At 39.9% G+C, this 21738-nt stretch overlaps 1 protein-coding gene across 1 annotated transcript in view; it reads left to right on the top strand.

Annotated features, from left to right (window-relative positions):
* cntn6 (contactin 6) overlaps positions 1-20652 on the top strand; it is a 57467-nt gene extending 36815 nt beyond the window's left edge. The window contains exons 15-22 of the mRNA XM_078247715.1: positions 3552-3701; positions 4283-4353; positions 4775-5009; positions 5126-5241; positions 14730-14910; positions 16905-17017; positions 19875-20043; positions 20564-20652. Of these exons, the coding sequence (XP_078103841.1) occupies positions 3552-3701; positions 4283-4353; positions 4775-5009; positions 5126-5241; positions 14730-14910; positions 16905-17017; positions 19875-20043; positions 20564-20652 (1124 nt within the window). The remainder of the gene's footprint in view (positions 1-3551; positions 3702-4282; positions 4354-4774; positions 5010-5125; positions 5242-14729; positions 14911-16904; positions 17018-19874; positions 20044-20563) is intronic.
* The last annotated feature ends 1086 nt before the right edge of the window (positions 20653-21738 follow it).

Raw genomic sequence — 21738 nt, 5'->3', positions numbered from 1 at the left:
TTTTGTGGCAAAGTGCGGCCAGAAAATACCCGCATGCAATTGTTAACAGTAGTCCTGTGACGCCTGTGACATGTTGACCTATGTTTACAAGGAATTTCTTCATGCTTGAAACACATGAACACGTCACAGAAAAAAATAATTATTGCCTTGAGTGGCCGCAACTGTTGGTGTGTTTTTAGTGTAACATGCAGCATGTTCCAACCAAGGTTATAATCGTTAACGAAAACGAACAAAATAACGATAACTAGGTGGGAAAAAACATTGTCGATAACTGAAATAAAAATAAAAAAGACGCATTACAAAAAAACGATAACTAACTAAAACTGTAATGTCTGTTTGCAAAACTAACTAAAATAAAATAAAATGATCGAGTAAATGTCCTTAGTTTTCATCTTTGTCGATGTCTTTCATAGAGCAAATAACGTTATATCTTTCCGACCATGACATTTCCCGTAGACATGTATAGTTTCCGACTGGGAACCCCGAAATTCCGACATTCCACGTCAAATTGAACATGAAAACATGTCCATGCCCCTCGCCTGGCATTATAGCGGTACCGAAAGTCAGAAGAAAGCGGCAGAGTCCTATTTGATGATGACTGTGTCAGATAAAAGCAAGTGCTTCGCAGTGGAAGGTGGTAAAATATGTGGACAATTTATTAAAGGGAAAAATCGCACGAATTTGAAAGTACATTTGAGAAGCGCGCACAAGGAGGCTAACCTAGCTTACCTTAACAAGCAGTGACAGGGCAAGGAGAACGCAAAGCCCCCTTCCCCCGAAACAGAAGCTGATGTATGGATACAGGGCCAGGCAGCATGACGGAGACAACCACAGGACAGAGAACACTACAGGAGGGCTTTCACCGGCGACCCGATAGCTGCTGGTTAGTAAATACACAGGAACACCAAAAGCGTGAGGAAGCGTGGGTTAATATGTGCATTGATACTGGGATATCTAGCTACACAACTGTTTGAGTCGATTGACTTCAAAAAGTTCGCCACTTTACTCGAAACCAAAGTTCAAAACATCTGTTGATGTATGTCTTCTTTAGTCTGTTGGCTATTTAGTTTTTTTTTCCTGGCACACATTACTAACACATTTTGCACTTACTGCTGCGTCTTGTGTAGACTGTTTACATATCTGTACTCATCATCATATGTACATTGTTCGTACTGGTGTTATAGTTGAATACATTGTGAATACATATTTCTAAAATTGTAAGATGTTTTTGTTGAGTTATTATTACACAATACTTTTTCTGACCTTTTTGAATATTGCCCCCAACAAATAACCCATATTACAAAAAAAGACTAAAACTAATAAAAACTAAAACTAAGCATTTTCAAAAAATAAAAACTAAAGTAAATTAGCAAACCCGCTTTAAAAACTTATTAAAACTTAACTGAATTTGAAAACAAAAAGTCAAAACGAAATAAAAATAAAACTAATGAAAAATGCAAACTATAATAACCTTGGTTCCAACTAACTGATACTGGATTTTAGAGGACAATCAAGATATTTGAGGGTTTCATTATGCAGGTAGTAACATACATTACACAACAGCTGACAGTCAGAAGTAGATGACTTAAAGTGCTCGTATTATTCTTTTTGGCTTTTCCCCTTTCCTTTATTGTGTTATATATCTTTTTGTGCACGTTATAGGTTTACAAAGTGAAAAAGCCCAAAGTCCACCCCAAAGGGACTTACCATCTCCAACAGAAAACACTGTTCACAAACTGCTCCAAACAGCTCTATTGTAGTCCAGCCTTTACTTCAGAGACAAACGCTCATCATGTTGTAACACACGTTATAATGCTCGCCTAGCTGCTAGCATGGCACACCCTCATACTCTGCAACTGACAAGTTAGCAGTGCTTACTGCACATGTGCGACTCCCAACAAAGATGGAACAGAAGTGCGATGTCTCACTCTGTAGCTAAACCAGAGAGCTCAACACACAGGGTGAAAAGAGGAGCTGCAGCAATGTGCAGTACAACAAATATATGGTATTTTTTGAAAATTAAACCACATAAACCTATTCTGGTACAACCTCTAAATACAATTATGAACCTGAAAATGAGCATAATATGAGCACTTTAAAACAATGACTGAATTACAGAATCAATTATTTCCAATTAACTAACGCAATCCTTGCATTTAGGGACTGTTCGTTATTTATTTAAGGGGCCACCGGAGGAGTCTTGGGACCTTTTTAGCCAAAAAAGACATGACCCTCCCCTTGCCAGTAAAATAATTTCTATGACCCTCCAAAACGATTTGGAAAAAAGGCATGACCCTCCCCCAACAATTTATCGATAACTTCTGTACTTGTTTGCGCTTGGCAAATATACAGATCCCCATTGTTTTTTATTACAGCCATGACATACGTGACTAAACCTCTGCATTCTCATCTTACACATCCCACTCCTCTGTTATGGTGTGGGGGCCATTTCAGTAGATTTACTCACTAACATTGTTGTGGAAACACAATAAGCATGGAAACTAAATGCACACTTCCTGGATTACTGCATTACTTCAAATACTAAGTTACTCCTCTAGTAAACTAGTATTCACATGAAATAAAACAATAAAATATTGAGACCATTCAGCAAGGCACTCTGAGTAACATTCAACACACAAACTGGTTGCTATGGACTCGTCACTAGGCTTCCTCCACTTCGCCGTTTTAAACAAAGTGGTATAAAAGTCAAAATCTAAACAAAACCCGCAATCAGTTAGTAAGCTGACATCAAATGTGGCATTTAGGAAACCTTTACTGCAACCTTGGCACGGTAAGATGTCCAGAATAGTGCAACAGTCATTTTCTTTTTTTGCGTCCTGTTGCTCCCATCGTCAGCCAGATAATATTTTATTTACTAAAGCAGTATATGAAATCTGATGTATTACCTACCACCATTTAGTTGTTTTGTGTTATTTAAGATATTTATAAAATATCTGATTATGTCAGACGTAATTATTCCACTCATTTTTTAAACAATGCAATTATTCATTTCAGCCACCAGGGGGGCAGCTCCCCCTCTGCCCCCCCCAGCAAACTCATGGGTCAGACCTCATCTGGTAGCAAAGGCGGGCAGAGACTAAGAGCTACATGGAAAAATATGCACCAAACAAGCCACTTTGAAATGTTGCTGTTTCATGAATACAAAAGTTGGGTGACCCCCCCGCCCCCCTCTGGACTGAAAAATGTTGGATGACCCTCCCCTCAGAAAAGAATAAAAAGACATGACCCTCCCCTATTTTCCTCCGGTGGTCCATTCCATAAATACCGAACTGTCCCTTATGACTTAAATTGCATTATGACATGCAGACATTGCTGTGCAATTTCCACAATAATAGCAGCATGTGTAGAATACTGAACATCCTGTAATCGGAATAATATTCAAATGTTGCCAAATGTCTCCATTTCATTTTGATGTACTTCACTGGTTTGTGCAATGTTTTTATATTTGTTGGAGACAAATTGTGAAATGTGCCTCAGTAAAACGTACTAAATAAAAAAACACATCTCAATTCTAAATTCTTTAATCCTAGTTCCTGATTCTGTGCCTGGACAGATGATGCATGCAACAGTGAAAGAGTTGAACCCCTGGGTGGATTATGAATTCAGGGTGGTGGCAATCAACAGTGTTGGTGTTGGAGAACCCAGCACGCCATCAAAACAGATTCGAACCAAAGCAGCAGGTATTCCTCAATATGTTTTTTCTCATCATAACAAATTAAGCAGTCCCACTTGGGAAATGTAATTTAACCGTTTCCGTCAGTGCACCCTGTTCATTTCAAATCTGTTGTTCGTTTCAAATGATATTTGACAATACTCAGTCATATGGAACAGAAGTGGACATTGAATTCCACTTTTAAAGATTTAAGGATCAACACTGAGCTTCTGTATGTCAGCACTCTGGAGCATGATTAATAGTTGCATTAACTGAAACGTTGGCCTATGTGTACATGAGGCATTGACATGAAAGTGTCTATTTTGAGCTGGTTAGCTGAGTAACTCCATCCCGCTGGTTGAATCACAAGGGAACAAGATTCCCGTTGTGCCTCACACATGGGGCTGACATACCATGCTCGGCTAATGACGTTGATCTAATGCCTCTGCTGTGTGATTAACCTGTTTTTTTGTAAATAAGAAGCTCTACATAGTGACTGTTACCACCTCATTCAAAGCTGTGTGGTTTAACAGAATCCTCTGCACCTGCCTGAGACATAATAGTACAAACGTAGGAGTGATTTTCTTTGTTTTCTTTGTTCCTATTTAGTTCCTAAGGTTGCACCAATTAATGTGAATGGTGGTGGAGGAGCTCGAGGAGAACTTGTTATCATGTGGGAGGTAAGAGGATCATAGGCATTTCTGTATGGGCATTCATTGTGGCTTTTCTTTTTTTTCTTTTTTTTTCTTTTTGACGAGAATGGACTTCTGGCAGAGTTAGTGTGTCTGCAGTGGCCTGGCTTCAGTGGAATGGCTTTTAATTAAAGGCAGAGCTCTTCTGATTTGCTGCCTGCTGACTCCCCCTGTTGTGTAAATCAAAATGAAGATACAGAGCTAGTACACATTCCATATGTGTAAATCTAGAATAAGGTGACAACTTTACATTTCTTGGATGTGGTTCAAAGTGCAGAAAGATGCTGTATTGGTGCATTTGTGAGACATAAAACACTATTTCTATTTTACTTTGTTTTACAACTCCCTAATTTAATTTCTGCTCACAGTTGTTTGGCTCAAAGGCGTGACTTTTCTGTCCCTATCTCAGCCAGTTCCAGAGGAACAGCAGAGCGGAGAGGACTTCGGCTATGTTGTGGCTTTCCTCCCACTTGGCAGCAGCACCTGGATCCAGACAGTGCTGGCATCACCTGATGCATCAAGATATATTTACAGAAACGACAGCATCGCACCCCTGTCCCAGTTTGAAGTGAAAGTGGGAGTCTACAACAGCATGGGAGAGGGGCCTTTCAGCCGCGTCGTCAAAGTGTTTTCTGCAGAAGAAGGTGAGTGTGTTCACCTGCACATGCTGCAAACAGAAATAATGTTGGTCATGCTAATTCAAGAAATGTAGCCTACTCTTAATTGCAAACATGCATAATTCATGATCTTCTCTATTTAGAGCCCTCTGAGGCGCCATCAAGAGTTTGGGCCCGTGCTGTATCAGCCTCTGAGATCGAAGTGTACTGGGAACCAATTCCCCCCGGGTCCAGCAGTGAGAAGATTATTGCATATGAGGTCTGAAAAAGAAAAGTTGAAGTAATAGTACCGCAAGGAATATTTCAAACAAGGAGTAGACATTAATCCCAAAATGACAGTACAATAAGCTGGAGTTCATTTGAATAGAACCGCCGGTGGTGACAACATGGAAATATACTGCATGTGTTGGAGCAGCAGATTTTTCACGGGTTGAGCTAGAGAATGAATAGGTCTGTTGGCAGCTGTTCCAGTCTCCAAAAGACCTCAATGCCAAGGCTGTCTGAGAGCTTCTCTTCCCAATAATAAATAAATAAGAGAAAGTGTGAACATCATACATCACTATCCTGTACAACAAACACTCTCCTGGGATTTAGCTGTGGAAAACCTAGAACAAAAATAACATTCTCTCCTAAACCCCATATATTGTGCATGCCCAGGTGCCTGACCTCTGATGAGAAGCTTTGAGGCCATTGGCGGTGTTTGGTACACACATTGTTATAAGACAGGGGTTTGAAACACCATGATGGCATTTTGGGAGCTGAGTAATGTTTGCATGAATATTCATGCTGAAATGGGGAAACTAATTGTACAATTTTAAATTGTAATTGTATTTTTACAAGGTTCAAATGTTGAAAAATATTCAATATATCATTATCTGGGTACTAGATATTAATTCCAATTCACACAATGACAAACTTTTACTAAACAAGTCCACTGGGTTTTTGTGACATATTCTAATGTATTTAATTTGAGCCTAAATTGACTCTCAAATCATGTTTCAGTGGATCATTTCAATTGCAGAGGCTGGGCACAGTGCCAATGAGTGTACTTTACAGGGCTACTACAGTCACTTTGGTTTATAATTTAGGTAATTTAGCAATTGCACATATACAGTAATTTCCTCTGCTAAGGAGGTTATGTTTTGTGTCTCAGTGTGTCGGTTTGTTGGTTGGTTTATTTGTTTGTTTGTCGGCAGGACAGAGATGGGGACTCGAGTCTGAGACTCGGACTCGAGTCGCACTTAAGTCGCACAAACAGCTGACTTCAGACTTGACTCGGACTCGACCCAAAAGACTTCAGACTTGACTTGCGACTCGACCCAAAAGACTTCAGACTTGACTCTGACTCGAGCTTCGAGACTCGTCAACAACCTATTTTCATGCAATTATTGCTTTTTAAATCTAAATTGATTTATGTATTTCTATTTTCTTTTATTGGCGCATATACATTGTGGGAAACGCATGACGAGCTGCGTGTCCCTTGGCCTTTGCCGTAATGTGCAATGTACGCATGCGCTATGCGGCATGCGCACAAATCAAAAAATACATTGACGATGGCGACACCAAGTCCTTCTGCAGTTGTGCCATTTGTCATTAGTTTTGCTTACAATAACTTCATAAACAGTGGCAGTAAGCGAACAGCTACATGCAAGGTGTGTGGCACCAAGATACATGACGCCGGATCAACAACGTCGAACTTCATCAGGCATCTCAAAAAGCACCCAGATAGGTCAGTCACTTGCTAATGTGAAAGAGACATTAGATTTAGCATATATCGTCACAGGTAACAAGCTAACCATCGCAAAGTGTTGTGCTAATGCTGGGAACAGGCAAATTGTATCGTTATAGTTGTATCAATATGATGTGACAGACTTAGGTTAATATTTCACCAGTAGCAGATTAGAATATACAATGTCCTAAGTTGGAGACCCAATGTAAGTTCTGGATGTAATTCCCCCAAAGAACACTACACATATGTCAGTTTTATGCAGATTTTATTAGTGTCAAGCAAAATAATTTCCCATGTCCATCTACAGGTTTACAGAATTCACCAATGCTAAAAAAGGTACTATTGGAGAGGGACAGAGCAGCATTGAGTCATTCATTATTCAGCCAAGAGGTGTGCAACTGTATCATCAGGGACATCCTAGGCAGAAGGCCATCACTGAATCAATCATTAATGAACTCATCATTTCATGCAACCTGCCACTGTCATTGATTGACAAGCCCAGCTTCAGAAATGTTCTGTCAGTGATATAAGACTGAATGAGCTTGCAACAGACAAAGAGGCCAAGATCAAATCAAAATTAGAGAAAACAGACACTGTGTCTGTTACCTTGGACATCTGGACCGACAGGACCATACGTGGCTTTTTAGGAATTATTGCCCGCTTCATGGCGCTAGACAGAAGCAACCCAAGACTCCAGTCAGTTCTATTAAGCTGTGAAAGATTCACAGGGTCTCACACTGGTGAGAGGATTAGTGAAAAATTTGAGGAAGTATGTGATAACTTCAACATAAAGCACAAATTAGATTACAGTATCTGTGACAACGCTTCGAACATGAAGAAAGCCTTTACGGTTTGTTTTCCCTCTGCTACAAGTAGCGAAGATGATGACCTGGAAAATGGCGACCTGTGGGAGGACGTAAATGAGGATAACCAGGATGATGTGGAATCCATCCAGAGCAGCTGCCGGCAAAAACGACTTCAGTGCTTTGCACATTCGCTGCAGCTCGTTGTGCGGGATGGACTTAAAGATATAAAAGTTCTGAACAGCGCAATGGCAAAGGTGACAAAATTTTGCACTTTACTGCATTCTGCTTGTGGCCTAAAAGAGGCATTTGAAGCAGAGTATGGAGCCAACCGTAGCATCCCCTGTGCTATAGTGACAAGATGGAACAGCACTCTGCGCCTTGTTGAAGCAGTCACTGACTTGGATCTTCAAAGCCTGAATACACTCCTGGACACCCAAGGTCATAAAGACCTGTGTTTATCAGCCAGAGAATGGGGTCAGCTGAAAGAACTTGTGGACATTTTGGACCCATTTCTTCAAGCAACGGACCTCACTCAAGGGGAGAAAGTTGTGACCCTGCAGCCCTCCCTTGTGTACTGTCACTTAACAGCCATCTCATCAGAATGTTGAATGCTACTCGCCACCTGTTTGGTTTAGTGAAAGCCCTGCAGAAGTCCCTTCAACGCCGCTTTAAGGGTATATTTGTAAGTGTGAAAATGGATGACTCCAGTGACGTGGCAGTAGATCTTCCATTTGGGGACATTATCTACATGATGTCAGCAGTACTAGATCCATCATTCTGCCTCTTTTGGCTAGAGCAAGATGTCCAAGCACCAGATGAAGTGAAGAGTGAAGTCAAGGAGATGATAATAGGTAGGTGTACCCACCATTTCCAAACACTAACTATCACACACATCACATTATGCATATTAAAAATGCCAATTATGTTGTATATTGTCTTCCTAGATTGATTCACAACATCAACACTGTGTGTAGTCCCATGATGCTGTAACTAAACATGGTTTTTGATAAACTTACAGACCTGGTCTTGGCTGAGGCTCGGAAACTGACTCTACCTGAAAGCAGCAGTGGAGACGATGATCAGGAGGAGTCACCACCTGCTAAAACTCTACGTCTTTTCTCTGGCTACCGGAAGAAAAGCACCAAGAAAAGTGTGGATCATGGCTCATCTGTCCAGGCTGAGATCATCCGCTATATCCAGGTAGCATCTGATGAAGATGAAGATGACTGTCTTGAGTTCTGGAAAAGACAGTCTAAGGCATTCCCACGACTCTATCTTGTGGCTATGAGAGTGCTTGCTGTCCCGGCTACCAGTGCACCAGTGGAGAGGGTGTTCAGTCATGGAGGGCTTATCATGCGTCCTCACCGTGCCAGGCTTTCGGCAAAGACACTGTCACACTTGGTCTTTTTGAAATGTAACCAGTCTGTTTTTTAAAGACTTTCCAGGATTTAAAGCCACTAAAGTGTGTTGCCAGAAAGGTCATCTGGCCCATATCCAGGGTTTTGAGAGAGCTAATTTAGAAGATCAAATGGTCTTCTTATTTCACTTTAAGTGGTTTAATTGAAATTTCTTCATTTTTTTTCCAATTTATTTTAAATTGTTCTTGTTGTTAAATAGCAATACGGAAAGTATCAGTTCTCACATGTTTGCACCATGGTTGGTGTATTAAGTTAGTAACACAGACAAACATGCATTCTTTGGTGCAGATACCAAAATATTGAAAAATACAGTTATGAAATTGAAACGGAGTTCTTAATTTGTGTTTCTTCAGATTGCATTGCAGTAGACCCCATGAAGTTATCCTACAACTGATTTTGATACTGTACTGTCTGGATGGTAGCTACAGGGCATGATTTGAATTCATAAGATTTAACAATACAGTGTTAGTGACAGATCAGACTTGAGACTTGACTTGGACTTCCAAAAAATGACTTGTGAACATCTCTGCGGCAGGATTACGGAAAAGCTAATGACCCGACTTTCATGAAACTTTGTGGAAGGGTGTAGCATTGGCCAAGGAAGAAACTATTACATTTTGGAACGGATCGGAATCACAGGGCAAATTGTTTTTCACTTCCGTTAACATTGCAGGATATAGAATTTGTGCTGTGCATGTGGTATTGGAATAATTGGAAAAATGAGTTCCCAACTTGGAAAATTCACACTGAATTATTATTGTGAAATGGGGCATGCCTTGATGGAGGTCTGCACTCTCAGAGAGCCCTTCTAGTTATCAAATATATTCTGGATGAACAGATGTTGAGTCTGCTTTTAGAAAGTGACCTTTTTCATATTTAGTTAGGCATTTAGTTTCAGAACTTGTTGTCTAATGCTTATACAAAGAGTTTGACATTAAATCACACATGAAATATGTTGCACTGCTTTAATGCAGGAGACATCACTCAGTTTCAACTATTGAGTCAGTTAATTGGGCTGTGAAGAAGAACTAAAGATGTGGAGTGTAAACGATAGACCTCAGTATCAATAACTTCAACTAGCCTGTAGTAAATACTTTTATACTATTATAATAATATAATGTACAGTAATGCAGTTGAATGCAAGGACTGATTCAGCCCATTTATGCCCAAGTCTGCAGACTACAGCAGTCATTTTTCACCAACACATCTGTCCATAGATAGTTTTGTTTTCCCATAAGTACAGGTTCTCCACATATCCTAAAGTTGTTCCTGACACTAAGACTTCATCATTCCTCAAGTACGCTCATTCCCCTTCGAGCTATCAGGTGAATGGTCACCAGGTGCACTGCCACTTATACCAGCAGTAACTGATGGCCACTGCGGGGGCATTGGAAACGAGCTGTAAACATAAAAGCGACATCTTATCACATTTTAAGCTGATATGGCAAACGTGTGAGCAGACAGCTGTGTACATATCCACGTTTTTTAAATATCTAGACACACGGAGCAACATTAGCATGTGCAACTCCCTGTGCTGTGCTATTAGAATGATGAAATCTACGTAGGAGAAGACTGCAGTGGCTCTAATGATATATCTACACACTATTAAAAGGGATGAGGGGCTACAGGATGGCCAAACAGTAACCTGTTGTTTATGTAGGTTATTCTATGAAAGGTAAAGTGAAGGAATTTCCTCTGCCGGGGTATCACTGACACATGAGAACAAATGTGTATATTGGGGTAAATCGACAGCTTGATGGGCTAGTTCCAGGAGCTACTTACAGTAAAATGCAGAACTGTCTCGGTACAATTCGTTACAAGTAACACAGTGGCTTAGCACTTGAGAAAAGTATACCTACTTTTCCTAATCCCAGAAAATAGCTGGACTACAAACTGTTGTATCTGTATGTAGTCCTCTGGAAGAACTCCAAAAATAGCCTCCTTCGGTAGTTGCTTCCAAATGCCCTGTCCATACACTCTCAGAGGTATTTAGTGTTGCGAATCAAGAAGTGATCCCTATTTAGAACCAGTTGCAACTAATTTGTTTCTGGAGAAATGTTTGGCGCCAACTGATTTCTCTGATCTCTAACACAGACATTGTGAAGCAAGGTCTCCAGGATGCATGCTCTCTGAGTATGTCTTATGTGGCACTTGGCCATGGGAGAAAAGACAACATGTGGTATTGTGTGGGTGCATTTTATCAAACAGATGTTTTGCCCTTTTAGTTTTGTTCTTATGATGGATGTTCTATGTTCCTTTTAGAACAAAAGTTTTTTTGTTTAGATTAGACAATCACTCTCAAAACCTGTATTTTTATTTTTTTAAAAGGATCGACTAAAGGAACAAATAAAAAATGAGGTTGATAATTAGAAACAATACTGCAGTCAGAACTGAAAAAAATCCTCTCGGCAACCAGCTGTGGAGCAAAGAGCCTGGAGAGCTCTCGTATGACTGATAATATATCCCAGCAGGGTAGATCAGCCCTAAAACAGGCTCTCCATGTGTGCTGTCCAACAAATTGGTATTGGTAGCAGTTCCTTTTGATTTCAGTGAAGTGTCCTCCAACATGTCTGCTTGATGTGTTAGAAGGTGACAACTTCACGTTCAAGTGTCAGCTTGCTGAAGACAAGTATGTGAGTAGTGGTGGAGTGATCGCGACATATAAACCACACCAGTAGCAGATGAGGAAAAGTATAAACTCAAATACTATATTAAGCAAAACCACACCATTTACATTAGCTGCAGATTTGAGGTGCCCTGCAGTTAGTCTTACCTACAGTAACTGCACCACCACCACAACAACAATACTATACTACTGTTCTATATACAATACTCACTGACATTGTTGTCATATACCACTTTGAGTAGAAGAGCTGTTTAAAAGGTATGAGAGACCTAATGTGACTGGCTGAGAGGATAATGACTCATCACCACGCCCTTCAATTTATCTCCCACTCCACCCTTTTGGCACGGCAGCTTCATTATTTGAGAGACACCAACTAGCCCTCAAATGCTGGAAGATAACTATGGGCACTATCTTGCACCTGCACAAAGCCCGATGCAAGTGTCTTTGCAAGTTTAAGACCAGTTATCAATTTCCCGTCCAGCTCCCACGTTGTTTAAATAGCAAATGCACCTGCGGCCATCTTTGTGCCCATGGGCATGCTGGTCTTACAGGGCGGTGTGTTCAGGTGCGTTCTTGGCGTATTGCTATCTTGAGGCAGCAGAAAGTGATCGCGCCATTTACCAACAAAAACTTGGTCTAAAGTCAATAGCGCTGCATTTGATTGTTATTTTAACAACAGCACAGACCCTTTTTTCTGCTGTCAAACTAGCAAAAGTGGATTTGTACACGCCATAAATGCACCTGCACCAGGAGTATTCGTCACCATGAGGAGCACAAAATAAACTAAAGTAATACAGCTTCAAAACTAGATCTTGACAAGGGCCCCTCTGCAGGACAGGCCTACAAGATTATCTAATAACACAGTACCTAACAAAGTTAGATGTTGTTGTACAGTGTGAAAATTCCTCAAACACACTTGCAATTACCAAAAACTAGTGGATGATGCCTGGAACGTTAAGGGGCCTCTAGGGGTATAGGGTCCATAGGCAGTTGCCCACTTTGCCTGGTTTGTGATCCAGCCTTATCTCTGACTGAGACTTGAACAATAATGGTTTAAATGTTACTGAAACACCCTTCCATAACTTTAATTTCACTACACCGTGCATCCATCAGATACTGTTGCTACAGCTGTCAAGCTTCTATTTCTAATTCTAGCAAAGCACAGTTTACAGTGATTATGGTGGCACGTGTACCACTCCAAATGTGTGGTAATCTTTAAAACAAAAGTTCCTTGATTTCAGTCAGAAGCAGAGAAAAGTAGGCTTCTAATTTTGAGCCAGTGCCCCTCTTTTTGCTGAAATGACAACTGTCACGGGCAGATTTTATTGCATTTGAATGTATTCGGCTGACTTGTATGAAAATGAGAAACCTTCAAGAGAGTCACAAGTAAGAATACACACAGGTGATGATTCATGAAGAACACATGGATTATTGCAGGGAAGCCAGTTAGCGCAATAGTTACACCTAGTCAGTTATAAGAAAAATAAACACACACATTTTTTTTAATATCACTATAATTTAATTCTAACATACCAACCTTTCAGATGTTTACTATAGAAATACAACATAAATTACTGGCACCAAAAAAGATTTTGGCATGCTTACGTTAACAGCTTTCGTCAGAGCAGATTAACCCACTGCTTCATCCATTCCGTATGCTTTGCTTCTTGTAGTTTTCAGTTTAGAAAAAGTTGCACTCTGCTTCTGCATTTGGAGAAATCCAAAGCTTGACAAGCCTGCCATCGATAGTTACAGTTGCTAGGCTACGGATGAACAATCAATGTTTTTGGAAGGGGTTTAGCAAACGGTCAATTTCCTTTACAATATAAGAATTGTTACGGGAGACAACAGAACAGCTGCAGTTTTCTACACCAGACAACTTTTCTGGAAGAATTTCTCAAATCTGTAGACACATTTTGATTTCATGATCATTATATCTTTGGTACATTCAGCCTTCGTGTGGACGGTGAGCTCTGCTGTCAGCAGGTTTATGGCACGACAGTCCAGTGCACAGTTCAGATAATATGAATAAAGCATCAGCAAATGAGGTCATTCACTGAAACTGATCACTGAGACTGATACCGTACTATTTAATGCTATTGTACTGTATAGGCTAAGTCACCCTCTTCTAAAATTGTCTCCACTAGGTTCAATACAAACATTGAAGCTGGCTATATAAAAACAGTATTTAAATATCTGTGCTCCCCACACACAAACATTGGCATAGTTCAAACACTGGTGGTATGATATACTTTACTGCCACTGTCTCCGTAAGACTTTAAGATGCAGCAAGACAGTTTAAGTCTCTTTAGATCCCTCTCTTTCATCCCTCTTTAAGTGTGTGTTTATATTGAGGTAGCATTAAAAACTCCACACATATTCAGCTCAGGTATTTTAGGTATTTTCCAAAATGCCAGTAAAACTGCATATAATTAAACTGTTGATGTAAAAAAAACTGCTGGTGTAAAAAAAAAAGAAAAAGAAAAAAGAAAACCTAGATGCATCTGTTATCAGCAACTCCAGGCCCTGTCGCTAATCTGCCTTTCCCAAGCAAGATCCCTGAAAACCTGTGTGCAGCCAATTGAATAAGTACCTACTCTCAAACCATCTGTTTGACATTTTACTATCTGGTTTTCCTGTCTCATGTAAGGTTCATAAATGATCTCCCTATGAATACAGATTCTGTCAAGCTCATTTTCCTTGTACTTCTCGCTCCCAGTGCTGCTTTTGCCACTGCTGATTGTCAGATAAAGCAGGACCTATAGTAGCTGAGCTGATAGTATGGAACTCTTTTTTTCCCCCTCCTATTAAATTGGCTCCTATAGAAGTTTTCATCATTTAAAAAACTTAAACCTAGATGCCCCAAATGTCTTTAGTTTTAATAAATTACTTGTATAAGCTTTGCACAGACTGCCTTCTTGTCACATTTCTTGCGCCAGTTTGTGACAACCTATATGCACTATGCAATAATACTCCAAACAAATGTCTTTTGATACACATTTTGATACTCTCAGTAGGAAATTGGCAAAATAAATAAGGTTTGACTTGACTGAATTGCCACCGCTTTACAGATTTGTACCGGTTTATGGACTGCAATGGAAAATGCAAAAATGAAAAGGTAGACAATATGGTTTGAGGTCTGTGGTAACTCTCACATCTTCGGTCCAGGTCCTCTTTTGGGAGGAAGGATCACAGCAGAACGAAGCAGAGAGGGTGAGGGTTATTGACACCACATCTCTGCTCTCGGGCTTGAAGGGCAGCACAGTCTATCTGATATCAGTCAGAGCCCAAAACAGCGCTGGACTTGGACCCTGCAGCCCTGCTTTTAACATCACCACCAAGAAACCACGTAAGTCCACACACAAGACTTTATTTCATTTTGTTTTTGCTTAGCCTTTTAATTAAATCACTTTCCACAGTAGGTTCAAGTCTATTTAAATGCAATACTCGCATGCAATACTCAATGTATGTTGAAAGAGTTGTTGGTTCCTTTCTCCTGACTGGCCATGATGCCAGGACCTTAGATACCATGTAGGTCATGTCCTCTATAATATTTCTGGAACTGGGACTAAAACAAATTACTGTATATTCTACAGTTAGGCACGTATGTTATGGATGGTTTAAGCCTGACTCTGATATTTAGAGTGCTAGGTTTATTCTCATATATTTTACACTAAACTATATATATATATATATATACTCCAAAGAATGGCTTGTTTATTGCTAAGGCCATATGGTCAAAACTAAATGATTTAATAATGATGTATAACAATAACAATAAGTTATTTCACTAGTAAATTGCTGTTGAACGACAAAAACAACAACCAGATAGGAAAAGGACATTTACAATAACTTCAAATGCACCATGAGGCTGTAGTTTACCAGTTTCATTGAACGCACCGTCTGTGTTGTTTCTCCGACGGCAGCTGCAGATTGTTACATACCGGTGTTGAATCCTCTACAGTAAAACACAGTCACACTTTACACCGTTTAGCGTTAGCTGTCAGCATTGTAACTGTTTTTAATCCAGCTACTAGCTAGCGGTAGGCTAACGTTAGCTGCTGTTGAGTATTGTGTTAACTAGCGTCACATGCAGCGGGGTTTGTGTTTCCTGTAACGTCTGCAGAGAGAAGCGCAGACATGTCAGTGGCACCAGATTTTCGTCTGTATGCAAACGTCAATATGGAATGGATTAATCTGCGTTAATTTTTTTAATCTCAGATTAATTAATCAAAATTAACGCGTTATTTTGACAGCCCTAAAATATATATATATATATATATATATATATATATATATATATATATATATATACACAGTTCAGAATAATAATAGCCGTGTGTCTAAAAAAAGTGAATAATACTCAAAATCCTTAGAATAGCTTTTAATTTCATAATATCAATGCATTGGGAACACTGCACATTCAATTCCAAATCAAAAACATGACCAAAATTGATCAAGTTTGTGTTATACCTTTACAGAAAGTGAAGAAAAAGGAATATTAGGCTGTTCTACATTTACTGTATAAACTGAAAAATGTCTCAAGGGTTTGCTTTACTTTGAATCACTGCACTAATATTTAGTTGCATAACCATTATTTCTGAGAACTGGTCTGAAAACGGACGTTACAGGCAGCAGAAACATCGCTGCACGTGACACTAGTTAACACTATACTCGACAGTAGCTAACGTTAGCCTACCGCTAGCTAGTAGCTGGATTAAACACGGAAAATGCTGACAGCTAACATTAAACGGTGTAAAGTGTGACTGTACTTTCACTGTAGAGGATTCCACCGGGATGTAACAATCTGCAGCTGCCGTTGTCAGAAAAAAAAACAACACAGACGGTGCGTTCAATGAAACTGGTAACCTACAGCTTCGTGGTGCATTTAAAGTTATTGTGAAATGCCCTTCTCCCATCTGGTGGTTGTTTTTGTCGTTCAACAGCAATTTACTAGTGAAATAAGTTATTGTTATAGTTATTACGTTATTATTAAATCATTTAATTGTGACCATATGGCCTAGAAATATATATATATATACATACACACACACACACACACACACACACACACACAGACACACACGCACAACTATTTTGCAATAAATCGTAAAATGGTTCTGAAGGTCTTGGATCGAGGGTTTGGATTTAAAAAAAAACAAAAACAAAACTATATACACTGAAATGAAATTAATGTAATATTTCAGTTCTTCCACTCCCACTGTTAATTTCACCACATAATGCGTACGGGCAGTGATTAGTTAGTTTAGAGAATACTATTGGCGACACTCGTTTGTGCATTAATTTGTGAACTGTGTGTCTATATAATTGCATATCTTGCAGCTCCAAGTCAGCCTCCGGGGAATATTGAGTGGAACCTGACCAACTCTAAGATCTTTCTGAATTGGGAACACGTCAAAGCGATGGAAAATGAGTCTGAGGTGACAGGATACAAGGTGAGTTTGTCAGAGTAATAGCATAAGCTCCACAACTGGAGAAACAAATAGAGCCTCGGCAGCTGTCATCCTAATAAATGACTTTCACATTGCAGTGGAAAGATAGACCTTAGCACTCCAGTGTTACATAATGGATTGGCCCTGTCTGGCCTTTCAAAATTAAAAGATCTATCCCAGGTGATAAAATGAAATGTGTCATGCCACAGAACGAATTCCCCTTCTTCCAACCAGTACAACAATGAATCATATTTTATCCACTTTGCATACTTGTGTGGGAAAAAAAAACACTGTTTTTGATAATGCTTTCCACAAATATCAATATATTATTCTTCAGAGATATGCAGCCCTGCTCATTTAATGATAAGTCTTTTGTGAAGCTCTGTTGTAAGGGAGCGTGCAGTATCTGTAAACAAGAATGGTTTCATAATTTGGCAACGGCCTCACTGAATCAAGTTTAAAAAAATGTATTACATATTTTGAAAATTTTCAACCAGCCCTTGAGAAGGCAAAAGAGGACCTCAAGCGCTGGGCGTCCCTTCCTATGTCGATGGCGGCGAGAGTAAACGCAGTTAAAATGGTCATTATGCCAAGACTGCTATATTACTTTCAGTCAATCCCGGTTTGTCTCCCCAAATCCTTCTTTAAGAAACTGAATAATCATGTTTCCACATTTATCTGGAATAGGAAAATTCCACGCCTTCGAAAGGCATTTTTAGAAAAATCCATAATCAGAGGGGGGATCTTTCGCTTCCTAATTTCCTGTACTACTACTGGGCTGGTGTATTCATAAATTGGCATTTTGGATGTCTTACTTCTGGGAGGGGACCGGGCCAGCCTCCTTGCTGTAGAACATAGCACTCAAACAACCCAGTGGTCAGCAGTTTTCTTAAGATTTGGACACAGTTTAGGATACATTTTGACTTAAAACAAATGATTCTGTCCACCCCTAAAGCCAGCAACCATGCTTTCAAGGCTGCCCTGCTAGACTCAGCATTCCACCTTTGGTCTTAAATGAACGTGAAGTGTGTGGCTGATCTCTTCCACAATGGGATATTTTCATCTTTTGACTATTTGGCTAAAGAATATGGCATCTCCAAGACATATTATTTCAGATATCCTCAAATTAGAGACTTCACCCATAAACATGTTCCATCCTTCTCGGCTGCCCCATTCGCGGGATGGATGGAAGAATATTTTAGCCTTAATCTATATCGGGAGGGTTGCATCTCCAGGTTATATAATATGATTCAAAATATTTCTAAACCTTCTCTTAACCATCTAAAAGGTGCTTGGGAGGAAGAACTGGGGATGAAAATACCTGATAAAAACCTGGCGGTCTGCGACTGAGAGAATCAATAAATCCTCTTTTTGTGTGAGATATGGTGTAAGTCAATTTAAGGTATTCCATCGTCTACATCTGTGCAGAAGCAGACTGGCCAGGCTATACCCTGAGGTCGATCCCACCTGTCAGAGGTGTGTGGATCGGGCCACATTTTTCTGTCCGAGCCCGGCCCGCGTCCGACAGAGCAGTAACCAAACCTGACATTTTTTCCTCATACTAATGACACATGTACGGTTGTTTGTGTGGAAAGCCCGCTTTTATTAAGCAACTGTAAGAAGGCATTCAGAAATGTCAACAGATGAGCGCATCAGCGCACACGGGGCAACAAGCGCACGTTAACACAGGTGCGCAGTTCCTAGTACATAAAAATGCTGCCCCTCCCATGCTTAATCACATAGTTTTTCCCCTGTCAGTCTATTGCCCCATTTTGGTCATCTATATTTGACACTCTTTCACACATGTATTCCTGTAGTATTCCACCTAATCCTATAACTGCGGTGTTTGGAGTGGCTCCAGAGGGAATATCCCTTTCAATTTCCCAATCTACCTCCCTTGCATTTGCTTCCTTCCTGGCCCGTCGGCTCATTCTTTTTAAATGGAAGGATCGGGCTTCGCCCTCATATGCCCGTTGGATCAGAGAAGTAGTAGTGCATTTAAAATTAGAGTTAAGATATCGTAGTCAGGGCTCTAGGGCTAAATACTACATGACATGGCAACCCTTCCAGGATCACTTTAACACTGTTACACAACAACATCTTCATTATCTGCTCTACTTACCACTGTCTTGCTTTCTTTTCTCATCATATTTATTTTTTCTCTTCCCTTTTTCACTCCTCGAAAAAGGATAATTCCTCTTCCTTTTCGTTTTAACTTAAATCAATTCAAAAGTTGGGTTATCGTGCTTCTAGAGAATGACATGGGGCCCCCTCGGGGAGGTTTCCGACTGAGATGTCATTGCAAAAAAGTAATATGTTTGTTTAAGGGGAAGGGGGGTTGCAGTCACTGTGGTTGCCACATTTTGAGCCATTGCTGTGGAGTAAAGTTTGTTAGCCCTCGGGGACCCCCTCACGGCCGGGGGCCCCAAGCAATTGCCTGGTTTGCCTGTTGACCAACGGCGGTTCTGATCATACCGTGAATAAATTCTTGGCGTCGTACAATGATAGTACAATTTCAATTCATCAAATCGTCAGGGCCCCCCCGGAGCGTCAGGACCCCCCTGGAGCGTGAGGGCCCTGGGCACGTGCCCACTTTGCCCATGCCGTAATCCGTCTATGCTCACAAGGCCTTTTGAAGTCATGATCTACTCTAGAGAGGGACTGGACAGTATAACCAAAATTTGGTTGCACACTCTTCTCATGCGTTTGGGAATTTGATTTGTTTTTCACAAACTATTTTTACATGTTGAATGAAGTCCTACATTGTTGCTAAGAGTTTCAAAAAGTTAAAGTTTAAAAATGTCTGACTGTTTCGACTGAAGAATGAAATGTTCACCCCAGGATCCCCACTCTCCTCCAGGTTGTGTATCGTCAGAACTGGCACGGCAGGACAACTGTACTGGAAACCAATAAGACCAGTGTGGCGCTGCAAATCCTCTCCGGAGAGGACTACCTCATTGAGATCAAAGCTCTGACCGAAGGAGGCGACGGCACCAGCAGTGGCCCCATCCGCATACCAAAGATGTCCAGTAAGTTTCAAATACTCTGCAACATAAAATGTGCAGCTCATTTCATATCATTTATCAAAATTGTTACGTAATGTACAATATTTGGAACGAAGCTATTCATTTGTTTTTGGAATTCTATACATAGCTTCTTTGACATTATTCGCAAAAACTCCAAATTTAGATTACACATAAAGTATATGATGAGTGATGCTCTAAATTTTGTTGGCATTTTGTATGTACGTAGCATCACAGCAACTTGACATATTTAGATGATGCTAACTCTGCCATACGTCTGACTTTTGCACAATGCATCCTTAAAGGAAGCCCAAATACTCCCAGGATTGAGGCGTTCCCCCATGATATCTTGCACATGAACATCTGCATCCAGATTAAAACTTGTAAACATTTTGCATTCTTAAAATTACAAATTTAGATGATGCAACCTTTGCAGAGGTATGTGCTGTCTTGCCGCTATTTTATTAAAGTTCTTTTAAAAAGGATGGTTAATGTAAGGATTAATATTCTTTTCTTTTCCTTTTAGGTCTTAACTCAAAAGGGTGTGTGTGTCCAGTTCCAATGAAGATTTGCTGTTTTATGATGTTTTGGGTATTTTTTATGATCATTTTCTAGCTTCTAATGCCTCATATTTAGCTCTGGACATTAGAATGAATATGATTTATGATTCTCCTCTACATGTCAGATTTATGGAATATGAAACTGGAAGTGGTTAAGAGTTTCTTAACCACTTTCAGCTTCATATTCCATAACAGCGTTAAGAAACTCTCTAGTTTCTTAGCCACTGGTTTGCAAACCAAACTGAATGATGGGAGCGTTGTGACACGTCAAATGCCTACAAATCTGTGGCTGGACTGTTAGTCATAGGCAACAGCACAGTTACACAACATTGTCATCTGCCCATTTCCAGGATCACTGCAATCCTCCAGGATGCATGAGTTTGATAAACATGGAAAGATGAATTTCTTATCTGTCATTTTAAAATCAACATGAGCACAGGTTCATGTCCCAGTTTCCTCGTGTCGCTGTCTGTTTCCACCTCTTTTGCCTCAATTTTCAAGTTATTTCTTGGCTTGCTGTGACCTCTATGAATGTTGCAGACCAAAAGGTACAAGTTTCACTTACTTCACATACTACACATAAGCAATTTGAAAACTCTGAGTTGGTTTAAATGTATTTACTTTTTTACTTTTCTCATCATTTGGATTTAAAGTGTTAATCCTTAATTTAAAAGCTAATTCAATTGTAGCACTTTGTGATTTTTCACTGACTACATTTACATGCACATAATATTCAATTTTTTTCCCTTTTCCCGTCTTAATCGGAAAATGCTTTATTCCGAAAAAGGCCTTATTCGGAATATCCAACCGGAATATGCTGTTTACATGACGTGTATCAAATATGGAATATTGTCATATTCTGACTAATAGTGGAATATTGGGTGCATGTAAATGTACTCACTGTTGGTGGTGGAGTCAGAATTACCCCAAAAAAGTTAAGGAATAATTTTACATTTTAGGAATTTTTATTATTAGCCGTTTTCCCCTCACTTCCAAGAGTGGTATTGATTTTTTCATCGAACTCTCAACAATTAATACAAATAAAGATACAAGATGTAATGCCATAATGGCTAATGTATCCCAAGCAGTGGCAACTAGTGGCATTCGTTTCTTAAAAGACATCCGATCATGCATCAGGTTT

Source organism: Sander vitreus, chromosome 4 (genome assembly GCF_031162955.1).
Source record: "Sander vitreus isolate 19-12246 chromosome 4, sanVit1, whole genome shotgun sequence".
NCBI classification, from domain to species: Eukaryota; Metazoa; Chordata; class Actinopteri; order Perciformes; family Percidae; genus Sander; species Sander vitreus.
This window is presented reverse-complemented; position numbering and strand designations above follow the sequence as displayed.